Source organism: Cynocephalus volans, chromosome X (assembly GCF_027409185.1).
Source record: "Cynocephalus volans isolate mCynVol1 chromosome X, mCynVol1.pri, whole genome shotgun sequence".
NCBI classification, from domain to species: Eukaryota; Metazoa; Chordata; class Mammalia; order Dermoptera; family Cynocephalidae; genus Cynocephalus; species Cynocephalus volans.
In genome coordinates, this window is record NC_084478.1 from 126,683,730 (window position 1) to 126,708,063 (window position 24,334).

General features: G+C 36.3%; 1 protein-coding gene across 1 annotated transcript; it reads left to right on the forward strand.

Moving 5' to 3' along the window:
* The first annotated feature begins 6,723 nt into the window (after window positions 1-6,723).
* Window positions 6,724-7,308, forward strand: LOC134367580 (RNA polymerase II subunit A C-terminal domain phosphatase SSU72-like). The gene has a single exon (XM_063084325.1). It carries the CDS (start codon window positions 6,724-6,726, stop codon window positions 7,306-7,308), a length of 585 nt encoding a protein of 194 aa, XP_062940395.1.
* The last annotated feature ends 17,026 nt before the right edge of the window (window positions 7,309-24,334 follow it).

Here is a 24,334-nt window from a genome sequence, read left to right on the forward strand (position 1 = left end):
GACATCATTAGCCATCAGGCAATACAAATCAAAATCACAAAGAGATGCAACTTTAAACCCACTAGGATGATCATAATCAAAAAGAGAGATATAAAAATCTTTTGATGAGCATTTGGAGAAATCAGAACCCTCATACACTTCTGGTAAGAATGTAAAATGTTACAGCCACCTTGGAAATAAGTCTGGCAGATCTTCACACAGTTAAACATAGAATTACCATATGGGCCGACCCCATGGCTCACTCGGGAGAGTGCAGCACTGGGAGCGCAGCGGCTCTGGGAAGCGCCAAGGCCGCGGGTTCGGATCCTACATAGGGATGGCCGGTGTGCTCAGTTGCTGAGTACAGTGTGGGCAACACCAAGCCAAGGGTTACAATACCCTTACCAGTCACAAAAAAAAAAAATAGAATTACCATAAAACCCAGGAATTCCCCTTTTATATCCAAATTCCCATATCCACATGCTCTGCGGAGCTGCCGTCACAAGATCCAGCAGATAGGCTTCACCTCCACCACCTGGCTCCATTCCCAGCCCAGCACAATGCCCACAGAGTTGGGAGACGTCTGGCAAGGGAGGGGTAGGCTCCGCAGAAACCACACACACTGTGGGGCCACCACTGCGTGATCCAGCAGGTAGGCTTCACTGCAGGAACCTGGCTCCATTCCCAGCATGGCTTAGAGCGCTAAGAGCAGGGAGACGTCCGGCAGGGGAGGCGAGAACTCCACAGGAACCGTACCATTGCCGTGCGATCCAGCAGACCAGCCCAATGCATAGGGAGCACAGAGACATCCAGCAGGGTAGATAGAAGCTGCATAGAGTCTACACACCCTGTGGGGGGCCACCACCGCCGCACGATCCAGCAGCAGCACCGCTGCCACCCAGCTCCATCCCAAGCCTGGCCTAGTGCGCATGGTGCAGGGAGACATCCAGCAGGGGAAGGGGAAACTCCCTAGAGACCACACGCACTGCAGTGCATCCACACAACCCAGCATCCCGACCCAGAGCGCACGGAACAGGGAGAAGTCCAGCACGGGAGGTGGAAGCTCGGCAGAGACCACACACCCTGTGGTACCACCCCGTGATCCAGTAGCCCAACCAAGTCCAAGCTGAAAAGAGAAGTGGCTCCCTGGAGAGGCCCAAGACCTGATGCAACCACACACACAAGGCACTAGTGGCCAACTGAGCAGTCACTGAGGTAGCCATTCTAAATTGGCAACCACAGCAACATCTTAGTCAGTCAATAGTGTCAAACCTGTAGACTGTGAAACCCCCTGCCACAATGAATAAACATCAAAGAAAAGATACCAGAAATACGAAAAATCAAGAAAGTACACCACCAAAGGATAATAACTCTCAAGCTCTAGATCCTACAGAACAAGAAGCCCTTGAAATGACTGACAAGGAATTTCGAGTGATAATTCTAAGGAAAATGAATGAGATACAAGAAAACTCAGGTACACATCATGATGAAAGGAGGAAAAGTATACAGGACCTGAAAGAAGTAATGTACAAGGAAATCAATGCCCTGAAAAAAAATGTAGCAGAACTTGCCGAACTGAAGAAGTTATTCGGCAAAGTAAAAAAAAAACAACAGAGAGTTTAACCAGCAGGCTTGTGGAAATTGAAGAGAGAACCTCTGGCCTTGAAGATGGGCTGTTTGAAATAACACAAGAAGACAAAAAAAAAGAGAAAAGTATCAAAGGCATTGAAGAAAATCTGAGAGAGATATCATACAACCTTAAGCGCTCAAATATCCGAGTCATGGGAATTCCAGAAGGGGATGGAAAAGGAGATTGCATTGAAAACTTATTCAACAAAATAGTGGCAGAAAACTTCCCAGGTATAGGAAAAATCACAGATCTTCAGATCCAGGAAGCTCAACGATCTCCAAACGTATTCACCCAAAAAGATCTTCTCCAAGACATATTATAGACAAATTGGCAAAACTCAAAGACAAAGAGAGAATATTAAAAGCTGCAAGAGAGAAGGGTCAAATCACCTATATGGGAGCCCCAATCAGGCTAACATCAGACTTTTCATCTCAAAACCTAAAAGCCAGAAAGGAATGGGATGATATATTCAAAATACTAAAAGACAGAGATTGCCAGCCAAGAATCCTGTACCTTGCAAGCCTGTCCTTCCGAAATGAAGGGCAAATAGTATATTTCTCAGACAAACAAAAACTGTGGGAGTTCACCACCACATGACCACCCTTACAAAAAATTCTCAAGGGACTACGGGGTTTGGTTCCTGAAAAATAACTACCACTGCCATATAAACCGAAGAAAAATCATAACCCACTAGTATAATGAAAATGGCATTCATGAAGAGAAAACAAACAAACGAAAAGGCTATCTATAACCCAGGGAACCAACAAACACAGAAAACCAACCCTAAATCAGAAAGTAAGGAACAAAAGACACCTAAGACAACCAAAGAATAATCAATACAATGCTAGGAATAAATCAACACTTTTCAATAACAACTCTTAATGTAAAAGGCTTAAATTCCCCCAATCAAAAGACACAGACTGGCTGACTGGATTAAAAAGGAGGACCCAACTATATGCTGCCTTCAAGAGACCCACCTCACCCATAAAGACTCACATAGACTAAGAGTGAAAGGATGGAAAAACATTTACCATGCAAACAGAAAAGAAAAACGAGCTGGAGTAGCTATTCTTATATCTGATAAAATAGACTTTAAACTAAAAACCATAAAAAGAGACAATGAGGGACACTACATAATGATAAAAGGATTGATCAATCAAGAAGACATAACAATCATAAATATATACACACCCAATGTTGGAGCAGCCAGATTTATAAAACAAACTCTATTAGACCTAAAGAAGGAAATAGATATTAATACCACAATAGCAGGGGACCTGAACACCCCACTGTCAATATTGGACAGATCATCTAGGCAAAGAATCAGCAGAGAAACAGAAGATCTAAACAATATTCTAGACCAATTGAACTTGGCAGATATCTACAGAACATTCCATCCAACGACCTCAGAATATTAATTCTTCTCATCAGCACATAGATAATTCTCCAGGATAGATCACATATTAGGTCACTAATCAACTCTCAACAAATTCAAAGTAATTTGAATTACACCATGTATTTTTTCGGACCACAATGGATTAAAATTAGAAATCAATGACAAACAAAGTTATGGAAAGTATACAAACACATGGAAATTAAACAGAATTCTACTTAATGACATGTGGGTCCAAGAAGAAATAAAACAGGAAATTCAAAAATTTATGGAAACTAATGAAAATAATGATACATCATACCAATACCTGTGGGATACTGCAAAAGCTGTACTAAGGAGGAAATTTATTGCATTAAATGCACACCTCAGAAGAATGGAAAGATGGCAAGTGAACAACCTAACACTTCACCTTAAAGAACTAGAAAACAAGAACAATCCAAACCTAAAGTTAGCAGACAGAAAGAAATCATTAAGATCGGAGCAGAACTGAATGAATTTGAAACCCAAAAAACAATACAAAAGATCAATGAATCAAAAAGATGGTTTTTTGAAAAGATAAATAAAATTGACAAACCATTAGCATGGCTAACTAAAAAAAAAAACAGAGAAGATTCAAGTAACAAAAATGAGAAATGAAAAGGGTGATATTACAACTGATTCATCTGAAATACAAGGAATCATTCGAGACTACTATAAACAACTATATGCCAACAAATTTGAAAATCTGGAGGAAATGAATAAATTATTGGACACACACAAGCTCCCAAAACTGAGCCATGAAGATGTAGAAAATCTGAACAGACCAATAACAATAAAGGAGATTGAAGCTGTTATCAGAAGGCTCCCAACAATGAAAAGCCCAGGACTAGATGGATTCACAGCAGAATTTTACCAAACTTTCAAAGACGAATTAACACCAGTTCTTTACAAACTATTCCAAAACACTGAAACAGACGCAAATCTCCCAAACTCATTCTATGAAGCAAACATCATCCTGATACCAAAACCAGGTAAAGGTACAACCCAAAAAGAAAACTACAGGCCGATATCCTTGATGAATACAGATGCAAAAATCCTCACTAAAATATGAGCTAACAGAATACAGAAACACATACATAAAATTATTCACCACGATCAAGTGGGATTCATCCCAGGGATGCAAGGTTAGTTCAACATATGCAAATCAATAAATGTGATACACCGTATTAATAAAATCAAACACAAGGACCATATGATCATCCCTATAGATGCTGAAAAAGCATTTGATACACTGCCAATATCATCCTGAATGGGGAAAAGTTGAAAGCTTTTCCTTTAAGAACAGGAACTAGACAAGGATGCCCACTCTCACCACTCCTATTCAACATAGTATTGGGAGTACTAGCCAGAGCAATCAGAGAAGAGAAGGAAATAAAGGGCATCCAGATTGGAAAAGATGAAGTCAAACTGTCCCTGTTTGCAGATGACATGATCCTATATATCGAACAGCCTAATGCCTCTACAAAAAAACTCTTGGAGCTGATAAATGATTTCAGCAAAGTAGCAGGATACAAAATCAACACACAAAAATCAGTAGCATTTCTATTCTCCAATAGTGAACATAACGAAAGAGAAATCAAGAAAGCTTTCCCATTTACAATATATAGCCACCAAAAAAATAAAATACTTAGGAATTGAGTAAACTAAGGATGTGAAAAATCTCTGTAATGAGAACTACAAACCACTGCTGAGAGAAATTAGAGAGGATATAAGAAGATGGAAGATATCCCATGTTCTTGGATTGGAAGAATCAACATTGTGAAAATGTACATACAACCCAAAATGAAATACATATTCAATGTAATCCCCATCAAAATTCCAATGACATTTTTCTCAGAAATGGAATTATCCAGACATTTATATCGAATATCAAAAGACCACACATAGCCACAGCAATGGTGAGCAAAAAAAATAAAGCTGGAGGCATAACACTACCTGACTTTTAACTATACTACAAACCTATAAAAACCTAAACAGTATGGTACAGGCATAAAAACAGACACACTGATCAATGGAATAGTACAGAGAATCCAGAAATCAACCCACACACCTACAGCCATCTGATCTTTGACAAAGGCACCAAGCTTATACACTGGGCAAGAGAATGCCTCTTCAGCAAATGGTGCTGGGTGAACTTGATATCAATATGCAGGAGAATGAAACTAGACCCATACCTTTCACCATACACTAAAATCAACTCAAAATGGATTAAAGAATTAAATATACACCCTGAAACAATAAAGCTTCTTAAAGAAAACATAGGAGAAAAACTTCAGGAATTAGGGCTGGACACAGACTTCGTGAATACGACCCCAAAAGCACGGGCAACCAAAGGAAAAACAAAGAAATAGGATTATATCAAACTAAAAAGCTTCTGCACAGCAAAAAAAAACAATTAATATAGTTAGAAGAAAACCAACAGTGTGGGAGAAAATATGTTCAAAATAAACATCTGACAAAAGATTAATATCCAGAATATACAAGGAACTCAAAAAACTTTACAAGAAAAAAACCAGCAACCCAATTAAAAAATGGGCAAAAGAGCTAAGTAGGCATTTCTCTAAGGAAGATATACAAATGGCCTACCGAGATATGAAAAAATGCTCAACATCACTCAGCATTCAGGAAATGCAAATCCTGACCTCACTGAGATACCATCTCACCCCAATTAGGATGGCTAAAATCCAAACGACTGTGAATGATAAATGCTGGTGAGGTTGCTGAGAAAAAGGAACTCTCGTACATTGTTGGTGGGACTGCAAAATGGTGCAGCCTCTATGGAAAATGGTATGGAGGTTCCTCAAACAATTGCAGATAGATCTACCATATGACCCAGCTATCCCACTGCTGGGCATATACCCAGAGGAATGGAAATCTTCACGTCGAAGGTAAACCCGTTCCTCAATGTTCATCGCAGCACTCTTTACTATAGCCAGGAGTTGGAACCGGCCCAAATGTCCATCATCAGATGAGTGAATGTGTAAAATGTGGTATATCTACACAATGGAATACTACTCAGCTATAAAAAAGAATGAAATACTGCCATTTGCAACAACATGGATGGACCTCGAGAGAATTATATTAAGTGAAACAAGTCAGGCACAGAAAGAGAAATACCACATGTTCTCACTTATTGGTGTGAGATAAAAATAAATAAATAAATTCACACACACACACACACACACAAAAGTGGGGACCCAAACTGATACCAGCCCATCAATGTTCACAGCACCATTACTCACAATAGACAAAAGGTGAAAGCAACAGATGTGTCAAATCAACAAATTCATGGATAAACAAAATGTGATCTATACCTACAAGGCAATATTATTCAGTCATAACAGGAATGAGACTCTCAGCGCTGGCGCAGGTAGCTGTGAGATCGGGAGGCTGGCGCAAAGCACCTGACCAGCAGGCAGCACATGAACAGACTGCAGGGAGCTGGCCTGGAAGCCCGAGGGGCGGGGACTCCTCTCTGGCCCAGGCCTGGTGCTCGGGGACCCAGCGAGGACTTCCGGGAGCCTTGCAGACGCCCGGCTGTGCGTCCCCATGTGTTGCGCCACAGCTGAAGCTTCCTCCTACCTGACTTCCGGCCGCCACCGCCGCCATTTTGCTCATGCTGAAGACCCACAGCCGGGTGGGCTTCCTGGAGCTGAACGGAGCTGACAGAGCTGCTGTCGCCATGCAGTCGTCACCACTGAGGGTGGCTGTGGTGTGCTCAAGCAACCAGAATCGGAGCATGGAGGCACACAACGTCCTCAGCAAACGAGGATTCAATGTCCGGTCCTTTGGAACAGCAACTCACGTGAAGCTTCCAGGATCAACACCCCACAAGCCGAATGTTTATGATTTCAGTACCACATATGATCAGATGTACAATGATCTTCTTAGGAAAGACAAAGAATTCTATACAAGCAATGGCATTTTGTATATGTTGGACAGAAATAAGAGAATCAAGCCCCGGCCAGAAAGGTTCCAGAGCTGCAACGATGTGTTTGATCTGATCCTCACGTGTGAAGAGAGAGTCTATGACAAGGTGGTAGAACATCTCACTTCCAGAGAACAGGAGACCTGCCAGCCAGTGCACGTGGTCAACGTGGACATCCAGGACAACCAAGAAGAGGCCACCCTTGGAGCGTTCCTCATCTGTGAGATCTGCCAGTGTCTTCAGCTCCTGGAGGACATGGACAACAAGATGGAGGAGCTGCTGCAGGAGTTGGAGAAGAAGAGGGGCAAGACCTTTCTGCACACCGTGTGCTTCTACTGATGCTGCTGGCCATTCGTGGCTCAGCCTCCTGAAGGTATCTTCTTGAACTTCCAATTGTTAGGAATTTTCCTTCCTAGTATTTCTTTTGGCTTTTAGGTATTGCCTCGGTAGACAGCACTGTTACTTGAATAACCTGTACATGTGAAATGGGAAGACACATATAAATACCAGATTAAAAGCAAGTTTTTTCTATCCCCCTTTTACTTATGAGTAAGACATAGAAAACGAAGTTTTTTTCTATAACCAAAAAAAGAAGAAAAAATGGTTTATAGTACATTTCGCCCAACATATGTGCGTCTGTGGTTGTGCGTGCCTTTCTCTTTTCTTCTCCCCTAACTGGCTGGACTGTAGAAATATCCGAATAAAGGCACGAGCTGCGTCTTATTAGGAAAGAAACTGGAATTGTCCAGTAAGTGGATGCTACTGGTCAAAAAAAGGGGGGGGGGAGGAGATTCTGATATATGCTACATATTTATGGGGTACCATCTGATGTTTTGACACGTATATAATGTTGTATAATAATCAGACTATGGTACTTAATGTATCAATCACCTCGTGCATTTATCATTTCTTTGTGGCAAAAACATTCAAAAGCCTCTCTCGCTATTATGCAGTATGCTATCAAGTACAGAGTTTTGTGTTTCAGAATGATTTTTTAAAGTTGTGGGTATAGATAGTGCTACAGTCCAAATGTTTGTGTTCCTCTAAAATTCATGTTTAACACCAAGGTCTGGGGTTCCATCCCCGTACTGGCCACAAAAAATAAAAAAATGTAAAGTTTATGTGTTGAAACCTGACTTCCAAGGTGACGGTATTAAGAGATGAAACATTTGGGAGGTGATGATGTCATGATTGGGATTTGTACCTTTACAAAAGGGCTTGAGGGAGCCGGTTTGCTCCTCCCACCATGTGAGAATACACTGTTTGTCCCTTCTGTCACGTGAAAATACATAGAAGGTGCCATCAGGAGGAACAGCCCTTACCAGACACCAAATCTGCTGGCACCTTCATCTGGGACTTCCAGCTTCCAGAACTGTGAGCAATAAATTTCTGTTGCTATAAATGACCTGGGCTAAAGTATTTTGTTACAGCAATCCAAACAGACTAAAATGGTGATGAGGTTTACACAATAATATGAAGGTATTTAATGCCACTGAATTGCACACTTGTATATGGTTAAAAGGCTAAAGATTCTATGTATATTTTACCACAGTTAAAATAAAACTGAGATATCAGACTCTTTCCCGTCAGAATGGGTGTCACACACACACACACACACACACACACACACACACACACACACACACACACACACACAAGCAAATCTGATAATACCCAATGTGAGTAAGGTCTGTATTTATGAATAGTCCCATAATCTTCTAAGAAATGCCAAGATATTTTGGATGTAGGAGGCAAAGGAGCTGAAGAGAAAAGAAGGAAATGTCAAAGGAGGGTGAAATGGGACCCAGTGTGTAATGTTAGTAGGTCAGCACTTGAATTGTAGACGGAACCAGTGAACACTTCCCAGTGGCAGGTCTAGGAACAAACATGACTAACGTTCAACTTTTAAATTAAGGTGTGTTATTTTTTTTCTTTTTGCTGTTCATCTCTGAGTTATATGGAAAAACCGATTTTTTCCTTTTATTAGTGAAGAAAAACAGCATCTGTAAACAGCATTTATTTTATTTAAACAACACACAAGAAGAAAAATAACTCAGATTATAAGTCTATACATTTTTCTAACTGGCAAGAAAATTTATGTTGACGCAAATGGTAATAAGGCCAGTGAGGTAATAAAAAATGGGTTTGTTATCACGACGTCGTTTAGCAAATGTAATTTTCAGTGACAAATTTGAAGTTCTATCATTTTTAACTTTAGAAATACAAACACATTTCTATAATAAACATTTAAAATGTAATTCCTGTAGTAAATTTAAACACTAAAGTTACAGACTACAGCCTTTGTAGTTAAAAATGTCATATTACAGGCTCTCTCAACCATTGAAGACCAAACATACAATGGAAACTGTCGTTATATTTACAAGAGACAGATCATGTATTCATTCAAAGTTAAAGGAAAGTCTTTATTCCCCTTGGCTTAAGGTTCTTCTTCCACTGTGTTCTCCAACACTACCAAACGTAGCCACTCCATTTAGTCTTCCTTATCCCTTTGAATAATAAATAACCGAGGACTTTAAAGAATTTGTGACCTACGCTTTAGTTTTAATTTTAAAGAATGTGGAACAAAATTATTCTTTAATTTATAGATATACATACATATAACTTACACAACACATCCTTTAATGCCTTTTTGAAAACACGTAAGTTTTTAATGTATTTTAGGATGTTTTTTATTTGTTTTGATAGGTATAGTTAGTTGCTTTTAATCATCATTTTTTCGATGTAAAGCGAAAATCGTTTTTAGTATAATTTTGTTACCTGGAACAATTTTAGTTCTTAGTCTTTTAACATATTGCCCCAGACTAATTATACCAATACTAGGCTCATACAATATGAAGGTTTCTATATTACTATGAGTGGTTATACAAGAGTACTTCAAAAAGTTCATTGAAAAATGCAATTAAATGATAATACAAACTTTCCTATGACCTTTTTGAAGACCACTTGTATTATGGATAAGTTCTGAATTATTTTTAATGTATATGTGCCATGATTCATTAATAATGTCACATATTCCTTTATGCTGGATAAAATAATATTGAGATCCATATGACTTTATATTTTTTTCTTGTCATTTGGTCTGAGGAGTTGTCTGTGTTATTAGTCATCTGTAGTATACATAAGCCCTGTCTTTCCTCACTCAGAAAACTTTGTTAGCTCCCATACTTACTACAGTTAAGGTAGCTTTTACTCAAAATTTTTCAAATGACATATTATCACACCAAGTGAAAGTTACTGCATCATGGGAATATTTCTTTAGAACTATGGGGAATATTGGCACAGACACACATTTAGATATTTAAATCTCTCACATACTGATCGGCCATAAAGATGGTAGCACTGCCTTTAAGTCCTTGAACTTGTGAAACAAAAAGACATTAGCAGGAAGCAGATGAAAGCTGATCAATTTCATGAAGATTAAACTATTCACTCAGTTGTAGCGAGCCCCTTTCTCTCTGCATTGCCAAAGTCTCTTATCCTTCCCTTTGGAATGGCATTTTTTAATTCTGAGATTCACTGACACAAACCCGCAATCTCTAGGGTGATTGTTATACACAGGTAAATTCATAGTGGTCATGCCCTAGAACACTGTTTTTACCTGTCATGAGAGCAATTACGAGTACATTCTTTTCTAAAAATGCTAGTTTTATTTGATTATGAGGAGACTGAAAGTGAAGTTGAGGCTGAAGAAGGTTCTAGTTGGGTCCTGTGCTAACTGTTGCTCTGTCAGAAATACTCACAAATCTCTCCCTGAGGTGTTATGCTGTACAATGCACTATGATATGAGAACTCGGGATCTTACATCCAGTAAAGCACGTTCTTTATTTCAGTTTAGGATCTGAACAGGACTAGGTATGGCCTTAGGCAGGGATATATGACACCATTTTTGATGTGGCTCTCATCTTCACACTGTAGAACATGGCACGGTTCATATAGGTCAATTGGTTAGTTTTTCATACCTGTATACGGAATGCCTCAACAAACTGTGATATCAGTCTGTCATCTTCTCCTCATAAAATCAGCTGAGTATAGTACTAGTCATTTGAAAAGGAAGAAATAATAATTTTCCCCTTTGAGTACATTATAGACACTTCGCATTTCATAGACTTGTCTGGTTTTAATTAAATGTAATAATTCTCTCTTCGATGATCATATGTCACAGTTTGGCAGTTGGTAGCTCATTTGAACTGGCTCCTGTGTCTCGTACTCCTAGACTATTTAAAAACAACAAGACATATAGGTTCAGCTTGCACATTCCCGTTTGCATCACAAAAATCAACTACTCCCCAAGGGACCCTGGTTTACTAGAGGATAGCACTAGAACAATTCAATAGATCTACACAATTTTATAATAGTTTTTGAAAGTAATTTAATATTACTTATTTAGATTTTAATGCATCCCAGTTGTGAATCTTTGTTTGCTTGGACATTACAATCAACTTAAGTAATGTTACTTGAGATTTATGAAGAAAGGTAAGTGTAATAGTTGTAACAGAACAATTTTAACTTTGATTCAGACATCTGAATTTTTGCATCAACATGTATTTGAAAACTCTATCCCAATTTTTGGATAAATGGGTTATCACCACACAGACAAAAGAGACAATTATATTTAAAGTAAAAACACAAATTATTTTTATCTAGTTGAAACATTACTTGGGATTATATTACACATATTGTCACACTGTAATTCTAGTCTTAATAGATTTTAATGTTTGAAAGGTTCTTGAACGGAAGGCATTTCAAAATTATAAATATTTTAAATTATCTTATATTATAAAAAGCATGGGGTACACCATCCCCATTACAATCATACATGGTAAAGCCAGAAAAAAATATTAACCTCCTTTTTAAAGTATGAGGTTTCAAGACATAATAATCTTCAAAAAGTTTTTCCCATGTGTGGTTGGTATTATTCATCTTGTAACAAAAGGTCATAATATCTGCTTTTCACGTAAATATATTTTATATGCATGTAATCTATCTGGCCAAATCTCAACATACATTCTATTTTGAAAGTTTTATGTTGTCCATTACACATATTAAAATTGTTTTTCCACTTAAAAGTTACCTTTCTGTATTAGTCCATTTCTGTTGCTTATAACAAAAATACCTGGAACGGGATAATTTGCAAAGAGCCAATATGTATCGCTTATAGTTTCTGAGGCGAGGGAGTCCGAAGTCCAGGGAACACATCTGGCGAAGGCCTTCTTTGGTGGCGGCTTTACAGCAATGCAGGGTGTCACGCAGCGGGAATGGCAGAGCAGAGCTAACTCCTCACCGCTGCTTTTAAAGCCCTCAGAACCAGGGTGCCCATGACCACCATTAAACAATCAACTTATTAATCCATTTACCAGGGCATGGTCCTTACAATCTAATCATCTCTTCAAGGTCCCAACTTTCAATTACCATAATAGGATTTCTCACCCTCTTAACACTGTCACATTGGGGTTAAGTGTCTAATACATGGACCTTGGGTGACACAATTCACTCCACAGCACGTTCTAAGTAGAAAATTATTTTTAAGAAGTTTGTCCGTTGAACACTAATTTTTAAGGTTCATTCATTTGTACAAACACAGTGTTTAAATTTTTCAGTTCCATTTCTAAGCGCATATCTTTGTCTTTAAATATATAAACATTAGTAAACATAACTTTCAAGAGAGGATGTGAAGATAAGAAAAATAGAGAAAAATTGAACCAGCTTTTCCCCTGTCTACACCACAGTTTTACAATGTGTCTGTGTGTGTGAGAGAGAGACAAAGAGAGAGGCACAATCACATTCAAACTTTTAGTTCTAGGTTCATGTATGTATTTTCTTTAACTATTTCAATTTGATCATTTAATTTTCCTAAAATCTGTGTGATTTTATGCAGAAATGTTACTTATCCAGATTACCTCTGGAATACGGTAGTTACTAATGGTAGGCCAAGCTGCTAAAACAAATAAATAAATAAACAAACCCCAGATATTCAGTGGCTTCAAAACAAGAAAGCTCCTTACCACTTTGGTTGAGGGCCAGAGTTCCAGTCAGCAGCCACCATATTCATTTTAATCATTCCCCTGAATTATTACAAGGATTGATGGATGATTACCAGAGGGATGGGGGCCTTGCCAACTTCAACAAATGGTTTTTCCCACCACTCTAGCTCTCTGTGTTCCAGACACTTGGAAGGGATAAAGAGAATGGAGAATATCATATGGTAGACTTTTATATGCACCGGGTACATCCCTTCTGTTCACAATCTACAAACTAGAAAACGATCACTTGCAACATCTTGAGTTGGCACAGATTTGACAGGAAAGGATAGTGTTATCACAGAAAGTAACACAATTCAACTGGCATACCTCCGGTTTTGTCTCCATTTTCTGATGATTCAGCTTAAAATAAGTATGGATTTGATGCTGGATATCTTCTGTTTGCCATATATAACAAGCTCACAGCTATCATCATACTCAACAGTGAAAAACTGAAAGCTTTTTTCCTAAGGTTAGGAACAACATATGTTTCATACATAGTAAACACTAAAGACTCCAATAGAAAACTGTTAGAACGTTTTCCAACATGTATTCAACATTTTGCAGGATACAAATCATACAAAAATCAGTAGTGATTCTGTACACTAAAAATGAACTCTCCAATAAAAATTTTTCAAAAATCCCTTTTGCAACAGCCAACAAAAACATTAAATACTTAGGAATACATTTAACCAAGGAGGTGAAGAATTGATACAGTTAAAACTATGAAATATTGATAAAAGAAATTGAAGAAGACAAAAATTATTGGAAAGATGTCCTGTGTTCATGGAGTGAAAAAATTAATATTGCTAAAATGTCCATACTGCTCAAACTAATCTACAGATTCCATGAAATTCCTATCAAAATTCCAATGAAATTTTTCACAGAAATAGAAATAAATCCTAAAATTCCTATGGAACTACAGAAAAGAAAAAAAGACTACAAATGCAATCGTTTTTCTTTTTTTAGGGTTCTAATTTCTCCACATCATCTCAACACTTTTTATGGTTCATTTTTTTCATTATACCCATCCTAGCCACTGTGACGTAGTATCTCATTGTGGTTTTGATTTACATTTCCCTAATGAATAATGATGTTGAGCACTTTTTTCATGGGCTTATTGGCCATTTGTATGTCTTCTTTGGAGACTGTCTATTCAGATCTTTTAACTACATTTCTTTTTTTTTAAGTAGTAAGAAAGTAGATTTTATTTAAACCTAAACACAACAAAGAATTTCAACATTAAGCATTGGAAAAGGACATACTGAGCAAATACTAAGCAATTCTAAATCTTAAGCAAATTAAGCAAGTACTCATTTTAGATCTTTTGGAGGCAACCAGAAATTTTTTCCAAACAAAATAGAAAACCCAAATGATTGCAGAGATATACAATGTTCTTAGAAGGATAGAATCTGTTTCACCCATTTGTTTATATTCTCCCCAATACTCCATAATTAGATATATATCTTATGCAATCTTTACAATTTTCTTACATGGAATTCATGGAAATTGACAACTCTTAAAATCCATATGGAAATAATCAAGGCTATTTTGAGAAAAAGTGTGAATTCTGCCCTTGATATATTAGAAATATGTATATTTGTATATATTACGAATTAAAATAGAGAGGCTAAACAATTTAACAGGAAAATGAGCAGTGGAAGTGAGCTGAGAAAAATGAGTTAATAATCAATCATAGAAAAGGCAACTGAGATAGCCGGTACACATATGAAAAGGAACCTACAAACAGCAGTGAGTAATAAAAAGCATTTTAAAACAAATTTCTTTCCATACGTCAGGTAAAAAGTTTAATAATTCCAAGTCTTGGTGAAGAAGATGTGGAGAGAAAGGGATTTTTTTTTTTCTTGGATTCCCTGCTCAATCACTTTTTTATTTTATTTTATTTTATTTTATTTTATTTTATTTTGTCAATATACAATGTGGTTGATTATTGTGGCCCATTACTGAAAACTCGCTCCTGCTTCCCTCTTCCCCCTCCCTCCCAACAATGTCCTTTCTGTTTGCTTGTTGTATCAATTTCAAGGAATTGTGATTGTTATGTCTTCTTCCCTCCTCCCCCCCCCGTTTTTTTCAGTATTTATTAATTTATTTTTAGCTCCCACAAATAAGTGAGAACATGTGATATTTCTCTTTCTGTGCCTGACTTGTTTCACTTAATATAATTCTCCCCAGGTCCATCCATGTCATTGCAAATGGCAGTATTTCATTCTTTTTTATAACTGAGTAGTATTCCATTGTGTAGATATACCACGTTTTCCTATACCCACTCATCTGATGATGGACATTTGGGCTGGTTCCAACTTTCAGCTATTGTAAAGAGTGCTGCGATGAATATTGCGGAATGGGTATACCTTCGACTTGACGATTTCCATTCCTCTGGGTATATGCCCAGCAGTGGGATAGCTGGGTCATATGGTAGATCTACCTGCAATTGTTTGAGGAACCTCCATAACATTTTCCATAGAGGCTCCACCATTTTGCAGTCCCACCAACAATGTATGAGAGTTCCTTTTTCTCTGCAACCTCGCAAGCATTTATCGTTCAGAGTCTTTTGGATTTTAGCCATCCGAACTGGGGTTAGATGGTATCTCAGTGTGGTCTTGATTTGCATTTCCCGGATGCTGAGTGATGTTGAGCATTTTTTCATATGTCTGTTGGCCATTTGTATATCTTCCTTAGAGAAATGCCTACTTAGCTCTTTTGCCCATTTTTTAATTGGGTTCCTTGTTTTTTTCTTGTAAAGTTGTTTGTGTTCCTTATATATTGTGGACATTAATCCATTGTCAGATGTATATTTTGCAAATATTTTCTCCCCCTCTGTTGGTTGTCTTTTAACTCTTTTAATTGTTTCTTTTGCTGTGCAGAAGCTTTTTAGTTTGATATAATCCCATTTCTTTATTTTTTCTTTGGTTGCCCGTGCTTTGGGGGTCATATTCATGAAGTCTGTGTCCAGTCCTACTTCCTGAAATGTTTCTCCTATGTTTTCTTTAAGAAGTTTTATTGTTTCAGGGTGCATATTTAAATCCTTAATCCATTTTGACTTGACTTGAGTGTATGGTGAGAGTTATAGGTCTATTTTCACTCTCCTGCATATGGATATCCAGTTATCCCAGCACCATTTGCTGAAGAGGCATTCTCTTCCCCAGTGTATAGGCTTGGTGCCTTTGTCAAAGATCAGATGGCTGTAGGTGTGTGGGTTGATTTCTGGATTCTCTATTCTATTCCATTGATCAGTGTGTCTGTTTAGATGCCAGTACCATGCTGTTTTGGTTATTATAGCTTTGTAGTATAGTTTAAAGTCAGGTAGTGTTATGCCCCCAGCTTTATGTATTTATTTATTTTTTGCTCAGCATCTACCAATGCCATCTTGAGGGAAAAGAACGTAGAGGCATCACACTATCTGACTTCACAATATGAGTATACTACAAAGTTAGAGTAATCAAAACAGCATGGTACTCACATAAACACATAGACCACTGAAACTTTATAGAGAACCTGAGAATAAATTCACATACATACAGCCAACTGATGTATGTGCCAAGACACACACTGCAGAAAAGACAGTTTCTTCAATAAATGATGCTGGGAAAATTGGATATCCATATTCAGGAGAAAGATAATAGACCCCTACCTCAGACCATATACAAAAATCGACTCAAAATGGGTTTATGACTTCAATGTAAATTGCAAAACGATAAAACTGCTAGAAGAAAACATAGGGGAAATGCTTCACAACATTGGGTCAGGCAAGGAATTTTGAAAAAAGACATCAAAAGAACAGGAAAGAAAGCAAAAATAGACAAATGGGATTACATTCAACTAAAAAGTTTTGCAGAACAAAGGAAATGTTAGAGTGAAAAGACAACTTACAGAGTCAGAGAAAATATTTGCAAACTATACATAAAAGTGTTAATATCCAAACTATATAAGGAACTTAACTTAAAAGCAAAATAAATAAATTAATCTGATTTTAAAAATGGTCAACAAACTTTAATATATGTTTCTGAAATGAAGACATTCAAATGGCCAGCAAGTACATGAGAAATAGCTCACGTAAATGTGAAATAAAAACATAATGAGATACCATCTCACTCCTGCTAGAAATGCTATTATTGAAGGACAAAAGACAAGTATTGGCGAGGATGTGGAGAAGAGGAAACACATACTGTTGGCGGGATTGTAAATTAGTGCAATCACTATTAAAAAAAAAACAGTATTAAGCTTCCTTAAAAAATTAAAAATAGAACGTATGTCAAAGAGATATCTGCTGTCCCATGTTTATTGCAGCACTATTCACAATAGCCAAGATATGGAATCAACACAAGTGTCCAATGATGGATGAATGGATAAAGAAAATGTGCTATACATGCACAATAGAATACTACTAAGCCATTTTTTAAAATGTCATTTTAAAAAAAAATGTCATCTGCAACAATATGGATGAACCTGAAGGACATGATATTAAGTAAAATAAGCCAGACACAGAAAGACAAATACTACATGATCCCACTCATATGTGGAATGTAAACAACAGAAGAAGAGAAAGAAAAAGAGGAGTTGATATCTTAGAAGCAGAGAGCAGAACAGTTGTTACCAGAGACTGGCGAGGGGAGGAGAGAGAGGAGGATGGAGAGAAGTTGTCCAATGGGTACGAAGTTACAATTAGATAGGAGGAATAAGTTCTGTTTTTGTATTGCACAGTAGGGTGACCATGGTTAATAGTAAGATATTGTATATTACAAAATAGCTAGAAGAAAGGTATTTGAATGTTTTCATTTTAAAGAAATAATAAATGCATGAATTGGTGTATACATTATATACCATGATTTGATCATTATACAACATACATATGTATCCCATAAATATGTACAATTACAATATTTCAATTTTAAAAAGCATTAAAAAATGAAGACAGTAAGAGATTAACAACATTAACTCATAATAAAATGGAAATGTTATAACAATAAAATGAAAAATGATGGTGGAGGCATTACACTACCTGATTTCATAGTATACTACAAAGCTATAGTAATCAAAACAGCATGGTACTGGCATAAGAACAGATACATAGATCAATGGAACAGAACAGAAAGCCCAGAAATAAATCTACACGTTTATAATCAATTGATTTTTCAACAAAGATGCCAAGAACACATAATGGGGAAAGACAGTCTCTTCAATAACTGATGTTAGAAAAATCTGATATCCACATACAGAAGAATACAATTAGACCGTTATCTCACACCATATACAAAAATCAACTCAAAATGGATTGAAGAGTTTTTACCCAAAACGGTAAAAACTACTAGAACAAAACATAGGGGGAAACCGCTATTGGTCTAGGCAATGACTTTTTGGATATGACCCCAAAAGCAGAAGTAATAAATGCAAAAACAAACAAATGGAATGACATCTAATCAAAAAGCTTTTGCAAGGAAAAGGAAACAATTAACAGAGTGAAGAGACAACTGACAGAAAGGACAGAATGTACCAGAGTACTTCAAAAAGTTCATAGAAAGATTCTTATTACTTGCAGTAACTTTATCTCTTTTTGGTATCAGAGTAATACTGGCTTTATAAGATGAATTGAGAAGTGTTTCCTCCTCTTCTGTTTTCTTAAGAAAATTGGATAGAATTGGCATTAGTATTTTTTTTAAGTGTTTGGAATAATTTACAAGTATAGCCATTTGATTCTGGTCTTTGCTTTATAGAAAGATTTTGATTACTAATTCAATTCCTTTACTTGTTACAGAACTATTGAATAGGACACAAAATCTTTGTTTCATACCCCCTTCCTTTATGTGGTTATTAACACAAACACTACATCTTTATGCATTGTATGCCCATCAACACAGATTTATAATTATTGAATTACAAAGTTTTCTTTTAAATCAAATAGGAGAAAAGGAGGTAAACAAAAATGTGTGTGTGTGTGTGTGTGTGTGTGTGTGTGTGTATAAAATGTTTATCTGTACAGTTACCTTTACTGATGACCTTTACTTCTTCATGTGGATTAGAGTAATACTGACTGTCCTTTCATTTCAGCCTGGAAAACTTCCTTTACTATTTCTTATAGGACAGGTCTGATAGTAATAATTCTTCTCAGTTTCTATTTTTATGGGAATGTTTTAATTTCTTCTCTATAATTTTGTTCTAAAATTTTATGGTTTATAAAATGTTTTAGTATTAACTATAACTGAATATGCCTCATTTTTATGAAGATAAACATAACATAAATGTCACCATGTAAAAGTATGCAATTTAGTGGTTTTTAGTATATGCCAAAGTTGTGAAATCATCATCAGTATGCAGTTTGAGGACAGATTTATGAACATAAAAACAAACTCAGTACCCATTAGAACCCAATCCACACTCCCTCCATCCCCAGCCACTGGTAACCACTCATTGACTTCATTTCTCTATGAATTTTTTATTCTGAACAATCGTATAAATGGGAACATACAATATGTGGCCTTTATATCTGGCTTCTTTCACTTAGCATAATGTTTTAAAGGTTAACACATGTTGTAGCATTTATCAGTACTTCATATTTTATAGCCAAATCATATTTCCTTGAATGGATACAATACCTTTTATTTATTCATTCAGTTGATGGGCATTTAGGTTGTTTGCACTTTTTTGATTTTGGCTGTTATGAATAACGTTGCTATAAACATTCTTGTACAAATCTGTGTGTGGACATTTGTTTTCAATTCTCTTGGGAATATAAAGAGGAGTCAAGTTGGTAGGCCGTAAGGAAACTCTATGTTAAATTTGAGGAACTGCCAGACTCTTTCTCCAAACTGGATGCACTACTTACCTTCCTACCAGCTACGTATGAGGGCTCCAATTTCTCCACTTCCTTGCCAACGCTTGTTATTGCCTGTCTTTCTTTATTGTTATAGTCATACAGGTGAGTGAGAAGTGGTATCTCATTTTGGATTGGATTTGTATTTCACTGATAATTAGTGATATTGATTGTCTTTTCATGTGCCTATTGGCCTTTTTTCTGGGAATAATGTCTTTTTAAATATTTTGCTATTTCAGGATATTTACCTTTTAATTATTGAGTTATAGATGTTCGTATATATTCTAGATACAATTCCCTTATCAGATATAAGATTAGCAAAATTTTTCTTACAGTTTGTGGGATGTCTTCCTACTTTATAGATTATAAGCTCGAAAGCACAGAAGTATTTAATAAGTGATGAAGTCGTATTTCTCTATTTTTTTGTTGCTTGTGCGGTTGCAGTTACATCTAAGAAGCCATTGCCTACTACAACATCATGAAGACTCAGAACTATGTTTTCTTCTAAGAATTTTAGAATTTTCACTTTTACATTAAGACCTCTAATCTATTATGAGTTAATCTTTTGACTTTATAATAACAATTATATGTATTTAAGGTGAACAATGTGAAGTTTTGATATATATATATATATATATATATATATATATAATGAAATGATTACTAGAGTCAAACAAATTAACATATCGTCCTCCTTGCATAGTTACCGTGTGTGCGTGCATGTGTGTGCATGTGTGTATTGAGAACACCTGAAAACTATACTCGTACCAAATTTGCAGTACACAATACAGTATTACTAGCTATAGTTATTATATCCTACATTAATTCTCCAGACTTACTCATCCTACATAACTATGACATTGCACACTTTGGCCAACATCTCCTCATTGTCCCCACATTCCTGCCCCTGGTAACCACTATTTTATTCTCTGCTTCCATGTATATGAATTTTTTAGATTCCACACATAAGTGCGATTTCGCAGTATTTGTCTTTCTGTGTATGGCTTATGTCACTTAACCTAATGTTCATCCATGTTGTTGCAAATGGAAAGATTATCTTCTCCGTTAAAGCTAGATAATATCCCCGTGTGTGCATGTCACACTTTCTTTACTACATACCCATCTATGGACATTTATGTTGTTTACATACCTTGGCTATTGTGAATAATACTGCAGTGAACATGGGAGTACAGATACCTCTTCAAGCCACTGAATTCATTTCCCTTGGGTAAACACCCAGAGAAGGAATTTCTGGATCATATGGCAGTTCTATTTTAAATGTTTTGAGGAACCTTCATAATGTTGCCTACAATGGCTGTACTAATTTACATTCCTACCAAAAGCGTGCAAGGGTTCCCTTTACTCCACACCCCTATGCTTATCTCTTGTCATTTGGATAATAGCCATTTTAACAGGTATGAGGTGATCTCATTTTGGTTTTGATTTGAATTTCCATGATAATTAGTGATGTTGAGCATTTTATCATATACCTACTGGCCATCTGTATGCCTTCTTTAGAAATATGTCTATTCAGATGCATTGAACATTTTAAAAACAGGGTTGTTTTGTTTCTTTGTTTTGGTGTTGCTAACAAGTTATATGAGTTCTATATATATTTTGCATATTAACCCCTAATCAGATATATGATTCACAAATAATTTCTCCCAATCTTTAGGCTGCCTATTCATGTTGTTGAGTGTTTCCTCTGCTGTACAGAAGATTTTAGTTTGATATAATCCCATTTGTCTATTTTTGCTTCTGTAACTTGAGCTTTTGGTGTCATAGCCAAAAAACCATTGCTAAGGCCATTGTCATGGAGATTTTTCCCTGTGTTTTCTTCAAAAAGTTTCATGGTTTCTGGTGTTACATTTAAGTCTTTAATCCATTTTAACTTAATTTTTGTGAATGGTGTAAGATAATGGTTCAATTTCATTCCCTTCCATGTGCATATCCAATTTTCCCAGAACCGTTTATTGAAGAGACTATCCTTTCCCATTGTATGTTCTTGGCACCCTTCTCAAAAATTAGTTCACCATACCATGCTTGGGTTTATTTCTGAGTTCTCTATCCTGTTCCATCGGTCTGTGTGTCTAATTGGATGCCACTACCATACTGTTTTGATTATTATAACTTTGTAATATACTTTGAAATCATGAAGTGTGATGCTCTAACTTTTTTATTCCTTCTCAAGATTAGGAAGGCTATTTGAGATCTTTTGTGATATCATACACACTTGAGAGTTTTTTCTATTTCTGCAAAAAATGCCACTGGACTTTTGATAGAGTTTGCATTTGGATAGAGATTACCTTTAAATACTATGGATATTTGAATAATATTTATTCTCCAATCCACGAAAATTTCTTTGTGTCTTCTTCAATTTCTTTCATCATTGTTTTATAGTTTTTAGTGTACAGATCTTCTGCCACTTTGGTTAAATTTATTCCTAAGTATTTTATGCTTCGATGCTATCATAAATGGGGTTGTTCTCCTTTCATATAGATCATTGTTAGTACAGAGAAATGCAACTAATTTTTGTATATTGATTCTTTATTTTTCTAAGCATATATCTTTCATTATTTACATGCACTGGGGTTCACAACAATATCTTGTTAGAATTCAAGGGTAGATTGAGGGGCTTATTTACCTTTTTAATGAAGGAAAAAGGGTTTGGATTTAATTAAGCAAAGTTTATGGGAGTCCATTATTTGGACTCAGTAAACAAGAATGGAGATACTTTAGCTAAATGCCATGAAACCAAATTAGCAGTGGGCCAGTTCCCCCCAAAATCAGAAGATTCACAGGAACAACACCTGAGCCACCATAAGGAAGTCCTGGGTATGTTAACTGTGTAAGTAAGTTAACTTTGAAATGATTCTAGAAATGCCAATTAAATCTTTAAAGTGTTTGTCAAGTTGTTTTTTAATAGGCTTCACGTGACTAGGATGGATGGAAATACATGGGTGAAGTAATGAAAGATATGGGCTACTTTATTGACATCTGTTTATGCTTACTCACCTTGGTGTTGGCTCTCGGTCTTCAGTGAGAATAGTATCTCTTCTTTCTCTGGTATAAAGGGGGCACCTTCCTTAAAGGGCAACTCATGTCTTGCCTTTGAGGCAGAAAAAGCCTAAAAGAGGACAGAACTCTTCCTGCATCTGTTGAGTCTTAAATGCCTTTAGCTCAAATTAATCCTTATGGCATATGTTACAATAGCATGTTCCAATCCCCTCTGGAGCAAGCTCAGGTAGGTAATAGAAATAGTAAACCTAAAGCAAACAGCCAACAATTTTACTATTACACAAATTTGAATATTGTAAATATAGTCAGTGGAAATTTATTGTCAATATCAGCAGGGACTTAAAGATTGTATGTTGATTTTGTATCCTGCAACATAACTGAATTTGTTAGTTCTAACATTTTTTTCATGGACTATTTCGGGTTTTGTACTTATGAAATCATGTCATCTGGAAATGGACCATTTAACTTTTTCTTGTCCAATTTGGATGCCTTTTTGTTGTTGTCAGATTGCTCTTGCTAGTACTTCTGGTACTATGTTGAATAGAAGTGGTGAGAATGGGAATCCTTGCCTTGTACCAAGTCTTAGAGGAAAAGCTCACAGTTTTTCCCCATTGATTATGATATTAGCTGTGGGCTTTTCATAAATGACCTTTATGTGGAAGAAATTTCCTTCTATAACTATTTTGTTGAGCGTTGTTATCATGAATGGAAGTTGAACTTACTCAAATATATTTTCTGCATTAATTGAGATAATCATGTGGTTTTTATCTTTCATTCTGTTAATGTGGTGTATCACATTGATTGAATTTGGTATGTTAAAAGAGCATTGCATACCAGGGATAAATCCCATTGTGTCATGTTCATTGCATCTATGTTCATCAGAGAGAGTGACCTGTAGTTTTTTTGCCTGTGGTGTCTTTCTCTAGCTTTGGTATGAGGATAATGCTAGCCATCTAAAATGAGTTTGCAAATATTCCTTCTACCTCTATTTTTTAGTAGTTTAAAAAGGATTAGTATTAATTTTTCTTTAAATGTGTCATAGAATTCAGCCATCAAGCCATCTGGCCCTGGCCTTTTCTTTGCTGGGAAGCTTTTGGCTACTGTTTCAATCTTTTTCTTTGTTATTGGTTTGTTCACGCTTTGTATTTCTTCTTGATTCAGTCTTGGTTAGTTTTATGTTCCCAGGAATTTGGTCATTTCTTCTAAGTTATCCAATTATTTGTTCCATAATTGCTAATAATAGTCCCTTGTGAACCTTTTTATTTCTGAGACATCCATTGAAAAGTTTTCTCTTTCATTTCTGACTTTGAGGGTTCTTTTCCTTGGTTAGTCTAGCTAAGCTTTTCTTGATTTTGGCTATTTAAAAAAAACTTCTTACTTCAGTTGATTTATTTTTATATAGTTTTTCTGTTTTCTATTTGATTCATTTCTATTCTGATCTTTACGACTTTCTTCCTTTTGCTAACTTTGGGTTTAGTTT

Coding starts and splice junctions, on each gene's coding strand:
- LOC134367580 (XM_063084325.1), top strand. CDS start 6,724: ATGCAGTCGTCACCACTGAGGGTGGCTGTGGTGTGCTCAAGCAACCAG.